This window comes from Spermophilus citellus, assembly GCF_964194105.1.
Source record: "Spermophilus citellus genome assembly, chromosome: 13".
In the NCBI taxonomy this organism is placed as follows: domain Eukaryota; kingdom Metazoa; phylum Chordata; class Mammalia; order Rodentia; family Sciuridae; genus Spermophilus; species Spermophilus citellus.
Genome location: NC_138193.1, coordinates 12,956,865 through 12,978,855, shown reverse-complemented (window position 1 = coordinate 12,978,855; position 21,991 = coordinate 12,956,865). Strand labels below are relative to the sequence as shown.

Sequence of the window (21,991 nt, the reverse complement as noted above, 5' to 3'; positions counted from 1 at the left end):
AGAATAATCAGCTTGCCTTTTTGTTCTGGTTTTTTTTTTCATATTCTTTTAGTTGTCAATGGACTTTATTTAGTTATATATGGTGCTGAGAATTGAACCCAGTGCCTCACACATGCTAGACAAGCGCTCTACCACTGAGCCCCAACCCCAGCCTATTAAAAAAAAAAAAAGTTGCTTATGAGCTCTGTAGTAATGCTGTGCTTTCCATAGTGTTTTCACCTCCATGTTTTTCAGGATTTTTCTGGGTCACTTGCAACCTGAGGTCTAGTGTGGCCATTCACTATGCCAGGCTATGGGTAGCATAGCCCTGGTATTTTGTTTTTCTCTAATGCCAATCAATCACCAGGGTCACTACAGAAGTATTTAGGGACGCCCATATGTGCCCAGCAGAGGCTTATGGCAAAGAATTCTTACCTTCAAGACATTCTAACCTAACAGGGTCTCAAAGGGAAGAGGATGGAGTTTCCTCTATTGCCCTTAGCTAGTGCCACTATTTAAATGTCTAGTGGATTAAAAAAAAAAAAGGCTGTAAACTCTGAAAAGCTGTGAATGAGATTTGGGGCTGTCTCTGAATTAAACGTATATGTGTTGGTTACTCTGCCTGACTCTAGAATTGGGGAAGGTCATAGTTTTTAAACAGTGCATTTAGATAGTCCCAAAGCTCCAAGGTCTCCATCTTACTTCTGTACCGTAAAAGCTTGCCCACCTTGTCTTTGCAAGCTACTTCACACTCTGGTTAGGTAACACATCCTGTCTTTCTGTACCTAACATGTTATTTCTGATCTTGTGCGCTTGTGGTTTTGGAGTTCCTTTTTGCAGAGGACCATTGGAAGGAAGGACACGAGGCTGACCCAGGACTCTTTGGAAATAGGAATTTTAAAAAATAAGTGATATTCTCACAGACTAGACTATACTGTGGTTTGTGGAATTAAAACTTCTGGAAAGAGATTTTTGTGTGTGTGCATGGGAATGTCTTTGTGTATTTTCTCAATTCTGTACCCAAGCAGTGTTTGAGAAATCTGTCAGAATGGTATTCAGATTGTTGCACAGGTCAAAGAAAATGATCTCTCTGGTTTTTCTGTAACAGTGCAGCTTCTGCACTCTTAGAAGGGAGTGGCTGTGAGTAGCAGGGTAGGAATGTGAGGCTGTGTTGTCAGAATCTGAACTCTGGCCCTGGACTCCATAGGTGCTGTTTGCCAGAGAGTACTTGTTGGCCAGGAGCGACGCTGGCCAGAGGAGTGGCCGGAAGACTGCTTGATTGTTTGGATGAGTGCGTTTGTTATGGGAGACCGCTTTTTTTTCTTCCTTTTTTTTAAAACAAACATAAAAATATCATTTTTTCAGAGGAAATTGTTTTGTGCACCAATGTCATGGGGCTTGGCGATCATAGAGTGTTTATCTGAGGTAGCTGGGTAACTGAAGAGCTTAGCCAGAGGCTCTTAAGGTGGTGAGGACTCTCTTGGAGTGTCTGACTTCCTGTCCCAAAGCTGTAGGAAGCCCTCTGGTGTCTCCAGAAGCTGTGAAAGAGGCTGCTGGGCCACTTGGCCACTTGATGACTCTGGTTGTAGTATTTTTCCCTCAGCTTTCTAAATAATGAACAAGTGCTTCTGGAAGTTGGTAGATGGCTGAGTACCAGAACAGGGATTATGCCCTCAAAACTGGAGGGGAAAAAAGTTAGAATGGGTCAGGTTTCCAAATGAAGGGTTGGTTCATGATGGGGCTACAGTGTTGATGACCTTTGCCCTCGGGACATAACCCTCATTTATCTTTTACCAGCTGTGGATTTACTTAAAACCCCTGACAAATCTTTTTACTTCAACCCGATGATGATCCTATAGTGAATTAACATACAGTTTTACTGAAGTTTGAAGAGTTATTTGTCCGGGGGGGGGGGGGGGGGGGGCTTGGCGAATGGAAATATGGGTTGTCTTCTTGGTTAGCCTGCTACAACTTTTACAGTATTCTCTGGAAGTTATTTTTAGGAGATCTGAAAGTATTTCTCGTAGAGCCTTGAGATTACAAATGAACTTGTCTTAGGCACCTAGCACTGTATTGCTGTATTTAGGTAATGATGAAATACTCTCAAATGTGTGTAAAGAAAAGGTCTGAGTTATTTTTTTGCCACTGTAGATTGTATCTCCTCCTAAGCCTCCCCCTCCTTTCTCCTGCGGATTTGGGTGCATGCATTGGAAGGCGCTGGAGTTGGAGCCAGTGTCCGTGGGAGGAAGTGTTATCTGGCTCGTGTTCTCTGGAGAGCTGTAGCTTTGGTTCTTACTCATGGGCACCTTGCTGAATCTCAACAGCCAGCTGTCTCTTAAAGTAATGAATCTTCCCTTTCATAAGGTAGATCTGCAGCCCTGAAGGTACACCTAGGGAGTGGTGCTCAGAATTCATCAGAGGAGAAAAATTCTCCAAGACAGTTCTCACGTATTGTCCTGGGGGTGGCTGGGAATCAGGTGCATAACTTTCCCAGCCTTGTGCACTGGTGTGGCACATGCTTGAGAAGCCACCCTAGAGAAGTGGCAATATCTTTGTGGTCACAGCCTGCTTGGAATTTGGCTAGATCATCACCAAGCCCATTAGCAGCAGTGACGCCCCCACCCCACGGTGTGGCAGTCCCATGGCTGTTGCTGGTTGCTCTTTGCATCTTCTTTTGTCTGGTTGACTCTACTGTGTTGTTTTCCTGAAGCCTTGACCTTGACATGAACATGGTACTGTCTTGCTGGCGGTTTACACACCTCGTGCTTTGGCCAAAGTGTCCCACCACCTCCAGACACGTATGCGCTCCTGCTGTAGCCAAAGAGGACCACACCTCAGCCAGCGCTGGTCCCCCTGTGATGGGCTCGTGGCGCGCTTCTGTGAACTGTGCACTGATGAAGAACACAAGTGGGTTGATCGTCCACGTTTGGGAGAACTGTTTTGTTTAAAATTTACTTTAATTAAAACCTTGACTATTGCAGGAGTTTATTTTAGTTGCTTATGTAATATTTATAGAACCTGTCTATCATAAGGGCTGGCTCTCCTTGGCAGTGAAACCAGATCATCAACAGTATATTTTTAATATGTTCTAATTAGTTATACATGGCAGTAGAATGCATTTGGATACATCATACATAAATGGAGTATAACTTCTCATTTTTCTGTTTGTACATGATGTAGAATCACACCGGTCATGTAATCATATATGTATGTAGGGTAATAATGTCCGATTCATTCTAGTACTTTGAAGACTGTTTTCAGTCACAATTTAGTTCTTTATATTAGAAAACAAATGTAATGATGCTTTATCACATGATTTTATAAATGCCGGTTATAGAAAACTGGAAAAATGTGAAAGAAAAATCCAATGTGAAAGAAAAATCCATTGTAGAAATCTCTCTAGATATGACTTACATGATTTCCCATCCAGTGAGTTGGTGTGTTGCTGCTCGGGTGGTCCTGCTGGGATGAGTTGGTCCCTTTCATCCCTGGCTACCAGTCCAAGCACTGTGTGAGGGGCTGCTTTGGGGAGGGCTGCCCTGCCAGCCCTTCCTCTGCTCTTGCTGTATGACCTGCACCAGCAGCAGAACCTCCCAGAGCCTTGGGTGTAGAACCCTGCCCACTTCAGGAACTTTGAAGAGAGCCAGGCACAAGTGGATGTGGTGATGGGAGGAGCTTGTGGTAGTGCCTGGCCTGTTACAGGTGACCTGAGTGTGCTGATGATGGTGTGACCTGAAACCGCCTACGTTCCAGTGGGCACAGCTGGTGACAGTGTTCTACAGGATAGAATAAGATGGATGCTTTTTTATTCTTTGGAATTCCTTTTCTGACCCTTCCTGCACGAAAAAGCTGATGAGAAAAGCTTTAATATATTCCATTAGGAGAGATGGAAGTTTGTCCTCTTGGAATCTATTTGGTGAGGTTACTCAATGATATTTCTGAGTTGCTGAATTTTAAAAGGGCTAAGTAGAATAAAAAAATAGAAATAAGAAAAATTTAAGAATTCTTCAGTAATCCTTGAACATTTAGCTATCATAGGGATTCTCTCCTAAGTTTTAAGGTATAATGGTCCCTTTCAGATGTTCTCTAGGCATGTGAGTGTACATGTGCCCACGTCCTCTGAGTGCCACCTTTCTAAAGGCTGTATGTCCTTAGCCTGAGCCCTGGCTGGTGGCCGTGAGCAAGCCCTTTCTGAGGTAGGACACAGACCAGCTGCCATGGGATCCCTGGGTTTTTAGGGCTTCTGGGACTCTCTTGCTCATGTTTCTGCTGCAGTCTGTCAATCCTAAGATTGGCACTCCTGCGTAGGGCTTCTGTCTTTCTGCATTAGTTATTTGACTAATGAGAGAGTCAGGTAATTTTTTTCCTAAATGTAGGCTGGTTACTTTATATTCTCCTAGGCAGACTTCAGCAGACAGTTTGATCCAATCCAAAGGCCTCTGCTTAGTTGTACAAAATAGCAGGATAGATCCAGGGATTCTTTTTTTTTTTAAACTTTCTTCTCATTTATTTATTTGTTTATGGTGCTGAGGATGGAACCCAGGGCCTTATGCATGCAAGGCGAGCACTCTACCAACTGAGCTATATCCCTAGCCGTAGACCCAGTGATTCTAAGCTTTGGCCACAAGGGCCAGAATCTGGAGAGCTGCCAGTAACTGTCTCAGGCCACACCCCAGACCACTGGCCTCTCTGACATTACAGTTTCCAAAGCTCCCTAGGGGCTTCCTTGCTCAGCCAAGGTTGAGAACCAGGTGGAACAACTCAAAACTTATCCTCAGATCAGTGGGAAAGTTGCAGGTCAGGACTGGCGGCCCAAGCACGTGGGAGATGGTTTGTCCTTCTACATGGGACAGAAAGATTATGTCCCTTATGTCAGTGTGCTATGGGAGGGAAGAGGAGGGGGTCTTCATGTCACCTGTCATCCTGGTCTGAGGAACTGCTTTCGATGATAGAGTAGCCCTAATTGCTATTCCAGCCTGGTGCTGGCACTGGCGAGTGGGCGATCCTGCTAATGCAGGAGGCCGGGTTCCATGCGCATCTCTACCTCCAGCTGACTTGGCTTTTTGCCAGTTCTGTAGAGAGGAGGCATCCACCTGTTCATCTTATTTTTTTCTGGTTCTTCCATGGCCAGAGAGAATTATTGTCTTCATTTTGCAGATAAATCCGAATTTCAGCTGGAATGAGTGCTGTGTCTAAGGAGAAGTGATCTGGTCGGTGTCCTTCCAAGGACCCATTCTGTGTGCAGCAGTCTCCCGAATGGAGGCAAATACAGAGGGTGGCAGGTGCCTTCTGCTCCTCTGTAGCTCTTGAGGTATGGGAAACTAGAGAAACACCAGCAGAGTCTTGTGCCTTAGGGGTGAGGGAGCAGAAGGTCCTACAACAGTCGTCCTGAGTCTTGGATACGCAGCAAGTCCTGGCAGAGCCTGTGACGCTGCCGGTGCCCAGGCAGCACCCCAGACCTGTGACATCAGACTGCAGGGTGGAGTCCCAGCCCCTGCATAGAAGCCAGTGGGTGAGAACCCCTGCCCAGGGAGAGCCCAGGACTCACTAATGCACCCTGATCCAGGAAGAAAGGGTTCCAGGCATTGGGACAGAGGGCACACCTCCTTTCTGTGCCTGTCAGGGAGGGAACAGGGGAGGTGGCAATGGGACACTGGGGTAGAAAAGGAGGTACAGGCTCCTGAATTGGCAGGGAGGCAGGTACCAAGCGATCCGCAAGGAGACCTCTGCACCTCTTGTGGTTTATATCTCACTGTCCTTGTTCCCCAGCTGGAAAGGGCTTCACATGGGGTGTTTTGGGGAGCTGGAGGACTCAGTTGGAAGCTGCTGGGGAAACTTGAGGAGCTGGTGTCTTTCCACTCTGCAAAGGAGCCCAGACCCCACCAACACAATGGGACCTGAGGCTAGGGTAGGGGCCCTTGAAGTGAGCCCAGTCCTTACCAGTTCCTGACTCTGTGACAGATGATGAATGTGATAAGAGTGGGATTAGCTATTTCAGGAACTTCAGCAAATCAGCATTGTGTTCCTGGGGACCAAGAGGAAGTTATCAGGAGCCGGCTTTCCAGTTTCCCTGTGAAAAGCTGAGCCCCCACCCCCACAGAAATTCTAAGGAGTTCACCTTTTCTAAAGGTTAAGGGTTTTTGTTTTTGTTTTTGTTTGGTCATCTAAATAATTAACATAATTTTTGTGTGAGAGTCTCCTCCCTGAATTTGCCCTGTGCTCTACCTAGATTGACAAGGCAGGTAAATAAATAGCAAAGTTAATGCCCAGTAAATAGAAATTGGTTACAAAATTCACTTTGGGTCCAGAAAGATCTGCTGGGCAAGATGGTCACATCTTGTGTATTTAAAGCTCCTAGACAGGATCTCGTCCCTGAACTGGGCAGTTTATTAGTTTCTGAGGGCTGCTGTAAACATGACCACAAACTGAGTTGTGTGAAACAACAGTTCTGGGGTCCAAGTCCAAAAGTGGCATGCCAACAGGGTTGTGCTCCTTCTGAAACCTGGGGGATGGGGGACAGTTATCGCTTGTCTCTCCCTGGCCTCTGGAAGATTGTTAATGACAACCTTTGGGGTTGTTTGCCGAGGTTTAGTGCCAGTCTCACCACATGGTGTGTTTCCTGTGTGTCTGTCTTACACAGCCGTCTCTTCTTGAGGACACCAATCAAACTGGATTAAGGCCCCCCCAATACAGTGTGACATTGTTTTATTTCATTAGTTAACTAACAAAACAACTGCAATGACCCTTTAAAAAAAATTAATAGATGTTGAGATGTGGGTCTGACTATGTTACCTATGCTGATCTTGAACTTTTGGGCTTAAGTGATCCTCCTGCCTCAGCCTCCTGATTTACTGGGACTGCAGGTGTACACCACTGACCTGGCAATGACCCTCTTTTTAAATTCAACTTGGAGGTATTGGGTGTTGGGACTTCAGCACATCTTTTGTGGGGCATGCAAATTAATCTGACCGGAAGTGGACCAGGGGCTTTGTGCACCTTTAATCTCCACACAGACCTAGGTGATGGGTATTATCCCCCACTGGACACACCAGGAAGCTGAGACTGGTAGAGCTGAGGGTGCTTAGCCAAGCCACACAGCTAACAAAGGATGGAGTCAGGATTTGAACCCAGGACTTTGGGACTCTAGAGCAATATACAACTTCCCTAGTTGAGACCAACTGTGGGTTCTTTTGGGACCTCCTGTGGAATGGAGTATATAACTCAAATTTTGAGCTTTCTCAGGCAATGCACGGGGGACTTAAACTGTGGACTTAAGACAGTTGTAGGAAGCCAGTCAAATACTAAAATACAACTTACTTGTCTTTTTTTTTTTTTTAAACCAGGCATTGAATGCAGAGGTGCTTAGCCATGGAGCCCATTCCCCAGCCCTTTTTTAAATTTTGAGATAGGATCTCATTAAGTTGCCGAGGCTGGCCTTGAACTTGTCCCCCTGCCTCAGCCTCCAGAGCTGCTAGGATTACAGGTGTGCACCACTGTGCCTGGCTTGAGTCATCTTTCTTGAGGAAAACATGAAGTTAGATTTGTTGAGGTGGTGAGATGGAAGATTTTTCTTAAATTTTTACTCTTATTGCTCTCATAATTTCTGTTAATAGAATAAAGAGAAGCTTTTTTCAGCCATGCGATCAGCACGCTAGCTTCATAATAGAGGTTCGAAGCATAAAAAATAACTAGTGAATTTTAAAATTAAAGAGACATAATTCTTGTTACCTTTATTGCCCAGCTCAGAGACGGCTCCTCCTAGCTCCTGCCTCCAACCACTTAATACCGTGGCGAGGTTAACACAAGAGGCCAGAGAGAGAGGGGGAACACGCCAGGGAGTGAGCTTTTATTGGGGAACAAAAAATTCAAAGGAAAATTCCATCCAATGAAGATCGAGGGGGACAGCATTCCAAGGTCAGAGTCAGTGATTGGTCTTCAGGTCAGCCGTCAGGCACACCTCCACTCGGACAAGCCTTCGCACCTGGGACAGGGTGGGGACGGCTCTGACACAGCTGTGTCTGAGCGCCTCTCACCCAGCCAGGGAGGCAACCCAAATCACATGCGAGAATGGCTTCCCACATTTTTTATTTTTTAAATTTTATTTCAAAAAATATTTATTTTTTAATTATAGGTGGATACAAAAATTTTTATTTTTGTGTGGTGCTGAGGATCCAACCCAGCTCTTCACACATGCTAGGTGAGCGCTCCACCTCTGGGCCACAACCCATCTTGGTTCCTCAACACCCTGCTGAATGTCCTGCTTCTCTTATTTTCACCAACCTTACCTGACAAGGACCTGTGCTGATTCTTCTGGTGGCAGGCCTCTCCAGCGCATGAGCACTCTGGACATAAGGGTCAGGTCATGAGATGGCACAGCTGTGGTTGTGATTGCCTGGCCACTGTGCTTATGTCTGTGGATTGAGTGTCAGTACTTTGCCAACAAATCCTATGCTCTGTCTTATCTTGGGCTTCCGAATCTGGAAGCCTGTAACAACTTTTCCTAAATGGGTAGCTATGAATAATCAGATTCCAAGATCAGAATTCCCAGGAGGACGACCCTTGTAGTAATGAGACGTGCATGAGTCTGAGGGGATAAACGCCCCTGCTAAGCTGCCGCCACGCATCTTATTGAATTTTAATTGCATTTGATTTTTTTTCCTCCCTAGTTACTGACTCCAGGTTTCCTGTCTGCCACATGTTTTCTGTCCACAGAAGTTGGTGGAAATGTATCTTGAGGGTCAGAAGGACAGATTTCCTAAAGACAAGTGGGGTGCTCACTATGGCATGGAGTGTGATGGCCTTAGGGACAGGGCAAGAGGCCTCTCCTTGTTACTTGACCTTGTCTTAGACCTCACCAGGATCCGAATGTGGAATGTGGCTGAGCCCTGATCTGTGGCTTTCTTGGGACCTGGAAAAGGCGAAAGGTTCTGTGACCCATCAACTGCCAGTGTTTTGCAGACTGATAATGTTGCCTTCGGGGAAGGCAGAAGTCAGGTGGGCAGTGTGGTCACATGGCGCCCTCATTTCCTTGGGGCAGAGCCCTCTTCTGGGGAGTTAGTGTGTTCTCCCTACCTCCAGCTTTTCTGTTTTCCTTTTTGTGCTTTTTTTTTGAGATTCATGATTAAATTCCCAGCTGCATGATTGGCAGAAAAGTTTCACTGTCCCAGGACACTGTACCTGTGGAGAATATGCTGCTTTATTTTTACTTAGTCCTTAAGATAAATTTGTTACTGAAGTGTGTGACTTCTGTCTGGCCCAAGATTAGATTCATGGGTGGCTGCGGTGGGACCATGGTACTGCTGCTGTGTCTCAGTCACTGGAAGAGAGCGACAGATGGCAGGCAGGCTTTGAGTAATCGGATTTCAAGATCAGATCCCCAGTGAACAAAACTCCAGCTACTTGGCATATGGAAAAACAGCTTCCTTTAAGCGAACTGAAAGAACTCAATTCTTTGAATTTATGGGGTTCACTGAGCATGATTGAAGGCGCATCAGGAACCAGGTGTGCCAGACTTTGGGTCAGATAAAGGATCCCAGCCTTCCCCTTGCATCTGCCCCTGCTGCATGCGCTGAAGAAAGCTGTGATGGCTTGTGAACATCCCCAGTGGGAGCAGATTAGATATAATTTGATGCCTGAGAACACTGTTATTGAAGACAAATGCTGATGTGAAATCGGAAGAAAGCAGAGGTTTTGTTGTGAAGGGTATTATAAACCCTGGCACTAAATGCTGATGAACTCAGCTTTGTCTTTACTTACACCTGTTGACCTTCTAAATGGGTGGGATCTGCTGAGTTTGCTTGTTCTCTCTGGGGAAGGCCTAAGTAATAACGAGTGCCTGGCACATAATGGATATTTTATAGATTTTTTTTTAATTGCACATGAGTTACTATTTTGAAATGCACCTAGGCTTGGTAAGCCTAATGAAATAGGCTCCTTCCTTTTCAAGATCTGTTTGCAGTTTTCTAGGCTCCCAGCGTGGGGGTGGGGTGTCTCCTCCCAAGTAAAGAGGCACGATCTACCAGGGGAGCACTGTCTTTCGTTTTGAACTTGAACCTATGGAAATGTCTTTGTTTGCTGACCCTTTTGGTTCTCATATTGATTTACTTTTTGCAAAGGAGGTACTGTTGCCTTATTTTTCTGATTATCAAGTGCCTCTGAGCTCCATTTCCTGCTTTTAATTATGTACAAGACCATTAAAGAAAGTGTGGCTTGCGAGGTGGAGGTGGCAGTAGTGTGGCTTTCACAGCATAAGGCGCTGTTGGGCAGCAGGCTGCGTTTGTGATAAAATTTGGCTGGCAGACCCATTTGTGCACCATGTGCTGTGAGCAAGTCTTGTTGAACAAGTTTAGCAGCCTTTTTGCAACTGTCTTTGAGCATGAAATGAGAATTCTTTGTATTTCAAGTTCAATCTTGTGCATTTCTCATGCCCCTCCCCCCATCCTCCGTATTTCTGGTGTGGGATTGAATAGTCTAAATTGGTGGCCAGTTAGAAATTGAGGCTAGGAGAACACACTCTGCTTGTTGATAAGCAGGCTCATATCACATCTTATCACTTTTCTTTTTTTGTGATTTTTATATATTTTCTAAAGATTCCACAGTAAAATGAATCAACTTTCTAATAAAAATCTCAAGGGTGCTGAGTGTGGTGGCACATGCCTGTGTCCCAGCGGCTTGGGAGGCTGAAGCAGGAGAATTGTGACTTCAAAGCCAGCTTCAGCAACTTGGAGAGGCCCTAAGCAGCTCAGCAAGACCCTGGCTCTAAATAAAGTATACACACACACACACACACACACACACACACACGCACGCGTGCGCGCACGCAAGGGGGAGGGGCTGGGGATGTGCCTTAGTGGTTAAGTGCCCCTGGGTTTAATCCCTGGTACCAATATCATCATCATCATCATCATCATTGGCATCACAGGGGGATAAATTGACATTCAACCTTATTCCCTTGGGAAGGATTTGGAAAAGGTGTTCTGTTTAATTGGTCTCTATGTGATTTGAGGGGGTATAGGTAAGACCTGTTGGTTGTATTAAAATAAAGACATTAAAAGTGGTGAATGATCCACACTTGAGCAGAAGTCTCCCCAAACGTCAGACACCTGGCTATGCAGATACTTGACCAAAGAACATACAGTCCCAACAGATGGAGAGAGCAGAGTGTGTATCCACCCCCACCCCCCACCTCGCGCACTCCCCTACTCCCACCTGGCACTGTGGCCCTCTTGAAGTAGCACAAACTGACAAGTAGCACAGCAGCCTCCACTGTTCTATGTGGTGGCACTGTGGGGTCATAACCCCAGTTTTTGTTTCTGTCTAAGCTTCATGGATTGGGGATGATCGTCTTTGTGGGTTAGGGGCTTCTGATCCCTAAGGGAGGAGAGGCAGTGAGGTATCTGGACAAACCTGACTGAATGGGAAGGCAGGGTAGGCACAGGGTGGGGGGGTGGAACCCTCAGGACCTTGAGCTGCTGATACTGGAGCAGGTGGGACTTTTTTCATGGCCTTGGGAGGAGCCAAGAATTGCACAACAGGGTCCAGGGAAGAGCTGCAGGCGACCTTGGATTGCCCTGCCCTTGGTGGTGAGGTGGAGCAGGTAAGCGCCTCTGTCTCTCCTGGGCGCCTCTGGAAGCTGACACTTCATTTCAAGATCGTGTCAGATCTTAAAGCCCACAGTGTCCACAGTCTTCTATTTTTATAGGCTTGAGTAATGGCTTCATAACAAGGAATGTAATCCCTCTCTGAATGATCGTCATGCCAGAGGACCAGGCAAATGGAGGCCAAGCCAATGGCGATCGATGCCAGCCAGCATTCCCAGGATTGCTTTCCTCACGTTCACAGCCGCAGGTGACAGTATGACACGGGGATCCCCCGTTTTCCTGAAACTGGCTCTCTTGGCCATGTTTGTATGCTTTGCAGTCATGTGTTTTGAGTATTAACGTCATCCTGCTTAGAGGGTCAGTACAACAGGACCCCTGCGTTCGCTCTGAGGCAAAGCAGACAGCTTGGTCCCCTTCCAGGGGTTATTTGCAAAGCGCCTAAAGGAGTTTTTCAGGCCTGAGCAGCGTGAATTCAGAGCACATTTATGTTTAGATGTATTTGATTCCTCACTTGGGGAATGGAGTTAAGAAAGTTTTATATTGGCTTTTGGAGCCCAACTGCAGATACCCCCGGCCATTAGAATTTTAGTTGTTTTTTTTTTTTTTTTAAATCATAGTATAGTACACATAAAATCAACCACCATAACATGTTTAAATATACATGAGAGGTATTAAGGATGTGCCATCCATCTCCAGAATTCTTTTCATCCTGCAAAACTATCTCTGGTAACTTTCATTTTGAGTGAAGATCCCCCCAAATTTGTCTCCTCTAATTGCAGGGGGAGCAGGATGGTCAGTAGGGCAGCATAACTCCCTGTGGCCAAGCAGCTGGTAGCCACCCTGCCATCCTCTTGATTTCCCGAGAAAGCAGAGGGCGATTACACGGATGTCTTTGTCCCCACATATCTGTGCCATGGTATGTGTTTGCTTGTCCTGCTTTTGAGAACCAGGGTCAGAGTCTCTCCCTTAGAATGACCTTGAGGCCCTCCTCACTGGATGCACACACTCTCACAGCCTCAGGCATTTGTGGCAGCTTTAGCAGGTTCATTTTGACTCCCACGAGGGACATGAGATCGTACTGTCCACTTGCTATAAGAGATGAGCTCATCAGGGCCATTGCCAGAGAAGCCCAAAGCCCACCCGTCTGCTGCATTCCCTAAAAATAGCACTGTCAGCTCTTGGCTCAGTGGAGAAGTGTGGGAACCAGGAGGGATTCACACCGAAGGGGACATGAATGCTTTGGGAAAAAAAATTCAAAGTTTAGTCATATGGATGATGCATTTGACTTGGAATAGGAAGGACCTCATGTTGAGAAGGGAAATATTCCAGTTTCTTTCAAATAGTCAGTAGAAAGGACTTCATGGGATCTTTTCGATTATTTGTGACTTCACAAAAGATCCCAATAAAGAAATTCTTCCCCCTTCTCTGTCGTGGGTACAGGAGCACGCACACACTCTGGAGATGGAACCCCGGGCCTTGCACACACCCTACCCCTCTGATTCTAGATTTACTTTTCCCCCCTAATCTGCAGACAGACAACAGGCAAACCCAGCAGCTGAATTCAGAGATAAAAGTCTACCCCATACTGGTTTCCCCATGGTGGTGACGGTGCCCCACGCGTGTGCTGATGCAGCTGATGGTGATGGCTGACCATGAGAAGCCCTTGACTCAGGTCAGGAAGTCTTCCATCATGGGGCTGCACAGGCAGACTGGGCCTGAGCCCAAAGTTGTTCAGAAAGACCTGCTTTCTTCAGTGCAAATGCAAAACAAGAAAGAAGACTTTAGGTTTTCTGACTTTGATTAGAATGCTTTTTGTGGGCAGAATGAGCATTGCCATTGTTTTAGAAAGGGTTTTATTCCTCTGGGGTGCTATTTCTGGTAACAACAAAGAGCTTTGCCCCTGCTGCGTATGGTGAATAGAAGGCCCAACATTGAGGTTTGAAACACCAGAAAGCCTTGGGAAGGCTTCTGCGAGATTGCAGTTGGTCCCATGTTGGTGGCTGCCATTTCTTCTTCAGCCTAGTACCATCCATGCATATCACATCCAGTAAGGATGAAGGAACTGCAGTACTCTAGTTTGGGAACACATTATTAGTAAGCCCCTTATTTGGGCCCTAATTTTAAAACTTGTCACTCGACATTTATCTCAGCCAGGGTTGTTATTCTAAGAGCCTAAAAATAGGAGTGTTGTGCTCGCTGGGACGCCAGGAGGATTTTCCTGCAGTGCCAGACAAGCCATATGGAGCTGCTGCTGAGGGGAAAACCAGAGGGCACCTTGTGAGCTGCCCTGCAGCCACAGGAGGGGACTTGTCCCTGGAGACACAGTGAAGAGTTGCCGGTTTGAGCTTCTTAAGGGAAAAGCCAGTCTGAATATAGATGGAAGTGTAGGTTTGTGGATGATGGATGGTTTCTAAAAATAGTCATCCCTTGTCTTCCAACAGTCCTCACCCAGTGGAGAAGATTGTGGGCTCGGCATCCAGAGCTGGGAGGTTTAGTGTCACTGCTGGGTTCTCAGAACCTCAGCTGCTTCATCCCATCCTCAGAAGGGGGTTGTGAGGATCAGAAGTGTAGGATGGCAGTGTTTCAGAGTTATTCTTGTACATCAGCCTGCTGATGTTTCTAGAAGGCACCGGTGTGCATTATCCTCAGCTTCCTTATGAAGGGACCCCTCAGGTTGGGTACCATGGTCAGGAGCTGCGTGTTCATACTTTGCCATACAGTAGATTAATTCATGTGCATACATTTTTATTTGTCTTTGACCCATTTGAAGTTTGCAGACATCTTGCTCCATTTTCTAACAACTTGGAAGTCTTGCTTTGCTGTGCAGACCATTTTCAGTTACTCTCATCCAGAAGTTGAGGATTTTTCCTTCCTGAGTTATCCTTTCTTGGTGCTCTTGGCGTGGCCTCCAGATGGCTGTGGAGAACTCCCTCTGCCCTGCCTGCCTGTTTTGCATCTTCTCTGTGGTTTGGTCAAACCTTGGACACTGGATGGGTCCACTTTGTGTATTCCTGCCCCCTCCTTGGGTACCTACAGCTAGTTTGTGTTCTTGTGTGTGTCACTTTAAGAAATCAAATTTTTCTTTTCTTTTTTTTTAATAATAGTGTTAGATTTACAGAAAAATTGTGATGACAAGTTCAGAAAGTTCTTGCACAGCCCACACCCAGATTCTCCTATCGAGGCACTAGTCTGGTGTGTCTGTTACAATTAATGAACAACTGACATTGGTGCACTACTGTAGCAGCAGAGTCGTGGGTCCACCCCGGGACTTAGTTAGGTCATGTGGTAAAGGAGAATTAAGGCTGCAGGTGGAATTAAGGATACTTTAGAACAGGGAGTTATCCTGGCTTATACAGGTGACTTGGTGTGATCACAAGGCTCCCTACATCTGCAAGAGGGACCAGAAGAGAGGCCCAGAGATGCTAATGTGGGAGGAGCTTGGCCTGACACTGTTGGCCTCAAAGATGGAGCAGAGGACCTTGAGCCAAGTGAAGTGGGTGGCCTTGGAGGCTGGAAAATACAAGTGTATTCTTGCCTGGAGTCTCCAAAAGTGGATTCTTGCCTGGAGCACCTGTCAACACTTTGATCTTAGCTCAATGTGACCCATGTCAGGCTTCTAGCCACAGAACTGGAAGATATTAAATTTGTTTTTAGTCTTTCACTGTTCCAGGATCCCATTCAGAATGACACATGACATTAGGTATCATCTTGGTTTTTCCAACTTTCCCTGTTTTGGATGACCTGGACCATTTTGAGGATTATTCTTTATGTATTTAGTAGAATGCCCCTCAATTGGATTCATCTGAAGTTCTCCTTGTGATGGGTGTGGATGTGGTTTTGGAAGGAAGATGCAAAAGCGCTTCATCATTTTATATCGAGGGTGGTGTCAGCACAACTTGCACTGTGGGTCCTGACCTGGGTCACCTGGCTGATGCATTCGTTGGGTTTCTCCACTGTACAGTAGCTCGCCCCACTGTCTGTACCATTAGCTGTGTGTGGGGGTGGGGTGGGGGGGGCAATCCCGCTTTCTGCCAGTACAGAATGCTCCAGGCTCATTTGTGTATTTCCTGCCCTGTCCCCAGAATGGACCATCTCCCCAAGGGTCCCTGGTTCTTTTTATTGGATAGTGGAAGCATAACCCACATCCGGAAGCTGGGTGTGCTGCTTGCTTCTGGGCTTCACAGCTGACAGAGGGAGGACATATACGCACATATACCTAAACATCTGGAAATATTTCCTTGTATAATTCTACTAGGGTTCTCCAGAGACAGTACCAATAGAATGGACACACACACACACACACACACACACACACACACAGTCATGCATTGCTTAATGATGGGGTTGTATTCTGAGAAAGGTGTGATTAGGCTCTTTTGGTGTGTGATGATTTTGTACCTTTATTTATCTAGTGTTTTTTTTTTTTTTCTTTTAATGTGGTGCTGGGGATTGAACCCAGTGCCTCACGCCTGCTAGGCAAGCACTCTACCACCGAGCCACAACCCCAGCCCATGTGTGATCATTTTAGAGTATTCACAACTAGATAGTATCACCTACTACATATCTAGGCTGTGTTTTCCAGCTCAGTTATTGTTTGTTGGGACCACCCTGCTATATATGGCCTGTCAATGACTAAACTGTCAGGTGGTACGTGACTCTGGGGTGGGAGGGTGAGAAGAGAGAACTTATTAGGGGAATCGGCTTTCACAATTATGAAAGCTGAGAAGCCCCAAATAGGCCATCTACAAGCCGGAAAACCAAAAAAACTGACGAGTCTGAGGCCCAAAGGTCTGAGAACCTGTGAGGTGGCTGGTGCATCCTGGACTCCAAAGGCCAGAGAACCAGTAGCTCTGATATGGAAGGGCAGGAGGAGAAGGGTATCCCAACTCCAGAAGAGAATGCATTCACTTTGCCTTTTTGTTCTGTGCAGACCTTCAGCCTGATTGGATGGTGCCCACCTGGGTTGGTGATAGATCTCTCTTCCTCAGTCCACTGACTCAAATGCTAGTCTCTTCTGGAAACATCCTCATTTGTGCCCAGAAATATTGCTTTCCCATCTCTCTGGGCCTCCCTTCGTCAAGCTGACACCCCAAACTAATCACCATGGTAACCATTTGTATCTATAGTTAACTAAACATGAGTTCATACTACGACTCTGCCTCCCACATGTCACCGTATGGATCGCTGTTTTCCCTTCAGCAGTGAGACACCTGGCGCACGCTCTGCTGTCATTTTTCTTAGTTGCTCATTCCTAGGGCACATATGTAGTAGCCTCAGAGTGGCTGACCTGTACTCTATGGAGTACTGGACTTAGACTCCTTTTATTTCCAAAGAAATGTACCTATAGTAAGAAAAGCAAAGTTTACTTACATGAATATGCTTTCTCCCCGCCTGCTTCAGTGAGTGTTGGATGGTTAGATTGCTGCATTGAATCTGGGGATTTCATGACCTCTTAAATAACGTTTTCCCCCTGTAATTTGCAAACATTGAGGATCACTCCTTGTGCCCTAAAGCTCTGTGGCTTTTGACAAATGCATAGTGCCAAAATAGCTGCAAGTATAATGTTCACAACTACAATATCATACCGAAATAGTTTCACTGCCCTAAAATTCCCGTGTTGGATGATTCAATTCCCTTCCCTGGCAACCACCAATATTCCTTTTATTTTTTTATTTTTTAGTTGTAGTTGACACGTTATTTATTTATTTATTTATATATGGTGCTGAGGATCGAACCCAGGGCCTCACACATGCTAGGCGAGTGCTCTATCACTGAGCCACAACCCCATCCTCACCAATATTTCTTTTTAATTTGCTCTTTTTAGATATACATGACAATAGAATATATTTTGACATACATACACAGAGTATAACTTATTCCAATTAGGATCCTATTCTTGTGGCTGAACATGCTGTGGAGTTACACTAGTCATGTAATCATGTATGAATGTGGGACACTGATGTCCAGTTCCTTCTACTGTCTTTCCTCGTCTCATCCCCCTCCCTTCCCTTCCTTCCCCTTTGTCTAATCTAACTGCTGTTCTCCATCCCCACCCAGCCCATTGTGTGTCAGCATCCACATATGAGAGAACATTCAGCCTTTGGTTTTTTGGGATCGACTTATTTCACTTAGCATGATAGTCTCTAGTTCCATCCATTTACCAGCAAATTCCATAATTTCATTCTTCTTTAAAACTCAGTGATATTCCATTGTGTATATGTAACACATTTTCTTAATCCATTCATCTGTTGCAGGGCACTTAGGTTGGTTCCGAAGCTTAGCTATATATGCTATATATAGCCTGTTAGTGGTTTCTGAGGACTCTCATACTGCTTTCCATAGTGGTTCCACTAATTTTCAGTCTCACCAGCAATACAAGAGTGAACCTTTTTCCCCACATCCTTGCCAACATTTAGTGTTACTTGTATTCTTGACGATTGCCATCCTGACTGGAGTGAGATGGAATTTCAGTGTAGATTTGATTTGCCTTTCTTTAATTCCTGGAGATGTTGAACATTTTGCCACATATTTGTTGGCCATTTGTCTGTCTTCTGCTGTGAAGTGCCTGTTGAATTCTTTTGCCCATTTATAACCACTGATATTTCTATCCTTGCCATAGTTTCTCTTTTTCATTATTTGAGACTCATTGGAACCACATGGTTTGTAGCTTTTTCAGGAGGATTTCTTTCACTTAATAGTATGTACTTTCTTCCTCTCTTTCATGATGGATTGATTCTTTACCACTGAGTACTAATCCACTGAATGATGTACCCCCGTTGGCTACCTACTCAAGTGTTGAAGGATGTCTTGTGGTTCCTGTTTGGTATAATTTTGAATAAGGCTGCCATAAACATTTAGGTACAGGTTTTTCTGTGGATGTAGGTTTTCATATCAGTTGGGCAAACATCTGTGAGTGGGATTGCAGAATGGTGTGATGAAACTGTTTAGTTTTGTAAGAAATGCCGAGCTGACTACTGAAGTGGCTGTACTGCTCTGCATTTCCAACCACAGTGAATGAGTCCCTGTTGTTGCACACCCTCACCAGCAATTGGTGGTGTTGGGATTTTGGGTTGTAGACATCCTATTAGATATAATAATAGTATCTTTTTTTTAAACTTGTAACTCCCTAGTGACAAACTGTGCAACTTTTCATATGATTCTTTACCATCCACATATCTTCTATGGCGAGGTGTCTGTTTTTGCCTGGTTTTAATAAGATCATTTGTTTTCTTTTTTTTAAATTTCTTTTTTAGGTGTAGATGGACACAACACAATGCCTTTATTTTTATGTGGTGCTGAGGATCGAACCTGGGTCCCACTCGTGTTAGGCAAGTGCTCTACCGCTGAGCCACAATCCCATCCCTGGATCATTTGTTTTCTTATTGTTGAATGTTTTTCTTTTCTTCTTCTTCTTCCTCCTCCTCCTCCTCCTCCTCTTCCTCCTCCTCCTCCTCCTCCTCCTCCTTCTTCTTTCTTCTTCTTTCTTCTTCTTTCTTCTTCTTTTTTTTTTTTGTGGTTCCAGGGATTGAATCCATGGGTACTTAACAACTGAGCTACATTCCCAGTCCTTTGTTCTATTTTATTAGTGACAGGTTCTTGCTGAGTTGCTTAGGACTTCACTAAGTTGCTGAGGATGGTTTTGAACTCATGAGCCTCCTGAGTCACTGGGATTTGGGGGTGTACACCACTGTGCCTGGCTTCTTATTGTTGAGTTTTAAGAATTCTTTGTCCTTTGTCAGATGGTGTAATTTAAGTAGTTTCTCAGTGGCTTGTCTTTTGCTGAAGTGTTCTCAGAGCAAGTTTTTCCACTTTAATAAAATTCTAAGGAGGTTTTTTTTTTTTTCATGAATCATGCTTTCAAGGTCGTTTCCAAATCTTCATCTCCATGCTCAAGGTCATCTAGGCTTTCTATGTTGCTAGCAGCCTAGAAGCTTCACAGTTTTCTATATTTAGATCTGTGATCCTCTTAGATCATTATTTGCCCTTATGAAAGGGGTAGGGTCCGGGTCTGGGTGCCATCTTTGGCTTCTGCATGTTGATATTTAGTTTTTCAGCACTGTTTCTTGCTAGGTTATCCTTCCCCATCAATACGCCTTCGCTCCTATGTTAAAGACTGGCTGATTGTGTAAGTCCGTCTCTGGACTCTTTTGTTTCACAGATCTGTGCTTCTGCTCTACTTGGCAGCACACTGTCTTGATGTCTGAAGCTTTGTAGTAAATCTTGTAATCATGTAGTGTGGGTCCTCCGATTTTGTTCTTTTTTAGTATTGTGTTATTTTGTTGCCTCTTCTAGGTCTTTACCTTTTTTTTTAAATAAACTTTATATTTAGTTGTCAATATTTCCCAAATAGCATCATGGGATTTTAAATGGGATTGCATTGAATCCGTAGATAGGTTGGAAGGACTTGAGCTCTTAATAGTATTGACTCTTCCAATCCATGAACATGAACTATCTCTAGTTAGCTCTTCCTTGATTTCTCATCTGAGTCGTGTAGAGTTGTGCATACACATCCTATGCACATACTTGGACTGTGCCTACCCAAAATACTTCTTATTTTTGTCAGTGGTGTTTAATTGTTTTGTTTTTTCAGATTCCCGCTGTGCATTGCTGGTATGTAGGAAAGCCGTTGCTGTGCTATCCTCGCACCCTCCAGCTCTGCGATGTTTATTAGTTCCTCAAGTTTTTCTTGATTCTTTTTAGTTTTTACAAAGACAGGCATGTCATCTTGGAACAAAGGTTTATTTCTCTTCCCTAACTCTACACCTTCTGTTTCCTTTTTGTCTGAGCATATTAGCTGGATCTTTCAGTATGAGGTTTGATAGGAGTGATAGGAGAAGTTGTCTTTCCTTATCCCTGGTTAGCAGGAAAGTGTTGAGCTTCTCAGTAAGTATGATGTTCATTGTAGGTTTTGGGGGAGAAGAAGGTAGATGGTATTTATCAAGTTACAGAAGTTCTTGATTCTTAATTTGCTATTTTTTTCTTTAATCATGAATGGGTGTGTCATATGCTTTGTGTATCAGTTGGAATGATCATGTGATTTTTTTTTTCCTACTTCACCTGTCGTGATGTAGTATATCACTTGATTTTCGAGTGCTGGACCATTCTTACATACTGGAGCAGGTCCCACTTGGTCATGACATAGAATTTATTTTATATGTTGTTTGATTCTGTTTGCTGGTAGAGTTTTTTTGTGGTGCTGGCAGTTGAACTCGGGATCTGGGGCATACTAGGCAAGCACTCTACGGCTGAGCTACATCCCAGCCCCACTCCTTTACTTTTAAATGTGTGACTATTACATGGGTTTCTTGTGGGCAACACACATTTGGGCCTTGGTTTTATTTTCTTTTTGAAATCCACTCTGAAAGTCACTGGGCTTTTTTGTTTGGTGTATTTAGACCATTCACATGTGAAGTGATTGTTGGCTGGTTAGTTTAATCTCTACCATGTTTATAACTGTTTTATATTTACTGCTTTGTTCTTTTTCTTTTTAACCTCTTTTCCTGACTTTATTAATTGAACACTTTGTGTTTACCTCTTAGTTTGTCAACTACAGTTTGAAAAAAAAATTTAGGAATTGTTATGGCTTGGAACATAATTTACAAATTAGTCTCTGTCTACCTTCAAATATTATCCTGTAGATAACCTTTTTTTTTTTTTTTTTTTGGTCATTGGAGATTGAATCCAGAGGCGCTTAACCACTGAACCACATCCCCAGTCCATTTTTATTTTTTTATTTTGAGACAGAGTCTCACTGAGTTACTTAGAGCCTCACCAAGTTGCTGAAGCTGGCCTCAAACTTGACCCCCTAAGCCACTGGGTTACAGGCATGTACCACCATGCCTGGCTGAAATGCAGATATCTTATAACAGTATTCCCAAATCCTCTCATCTTGTATGACATTGTTGCATTCATTTCACTTATTTATATACTGTAATCACTCACTAAATTTTTACTATTAACCCTTTAAACATTTCTTTTAGACAGCTAGGAATATGAAAAATAAGATTTTATTTTACCTTTACTTATTTCCTCTTGGACACACTTCTTTTTTTTTATGAAGCTCTCAGTTACTGATCTGTGTCATTTTCTCTCTCTCTGAAGAATTTGATAGTTAAGTCTCCTGGAAATGAATTTCCTGTTACCATTCAAGGAAGTCTTTCTTTTTCAATTTTGAAGGACAGTTTCACTGGGCATAGTGGTTCCTGATGGTAATCCTACTAATTTGGGACACTGAGACAGGAGCATTACAAGTTTGAGGCCAGCCTCTGCAATTTATTGAATCCCTGTCTCAAAATAAACAATAAAAAGAACTGTGGGTGTGGCTCAGTGGTAGAGAACCCCTGGTTTCAATACCTAGTATCCAGAAAAGAAAAAAAAATGAAAATTCTCACTGGATATAGATTTACTGGTTG

The 21,991-nt window shown here is 44.4% G+C and overlaps 2 protein-coding genes across 8 annotated transcripts in view; both read left to right on the top strand.

Annotated features, from left to right (window-relative positions):
- Positions 1–10,743, top strand: part of LOC308632297 (myelin and lymphocyte protein) — a 357,374-nt gene extending 346,631 nt beyond the window's left edge. Inside the window, exon 5 of the transcript XR_014018497.1 lies at positions 10,729–10,743. The gene's annotated coding sequence lies outside the window, so the exon portion shown is untranslated. The remainder of the gene's footprint in view (positions 1–10,728) is intronic.
- The window catches only part of TBC1D8 (TBC1 domain family member 8), a 115,133-nt gene that overhangs the window by 25,682 nt on the left and 67,460 nt on the right, over positions 1–21,991 (top strand). For 2 of the 7 annotated variants that reach the window (XM_081264271.1, XM_081264269.1), the window contains exon 2: positions 11,681–11,826. The exons of the other annotated variants lie outside the window; for them this stretch is intronic. In XM_081264271.1, the coding sequence (XP_081120397.1) occupies positions 11,778–11,826 (49 nt within the window). In that variant the 5' untranslated portion in view covers positions 11,681–11,777. The remainder of the gene's footprint in view (positions 1–11,680; positions 11,827–21,991) is intronic. 7 annotated transcript variants of the gene reach the window in all.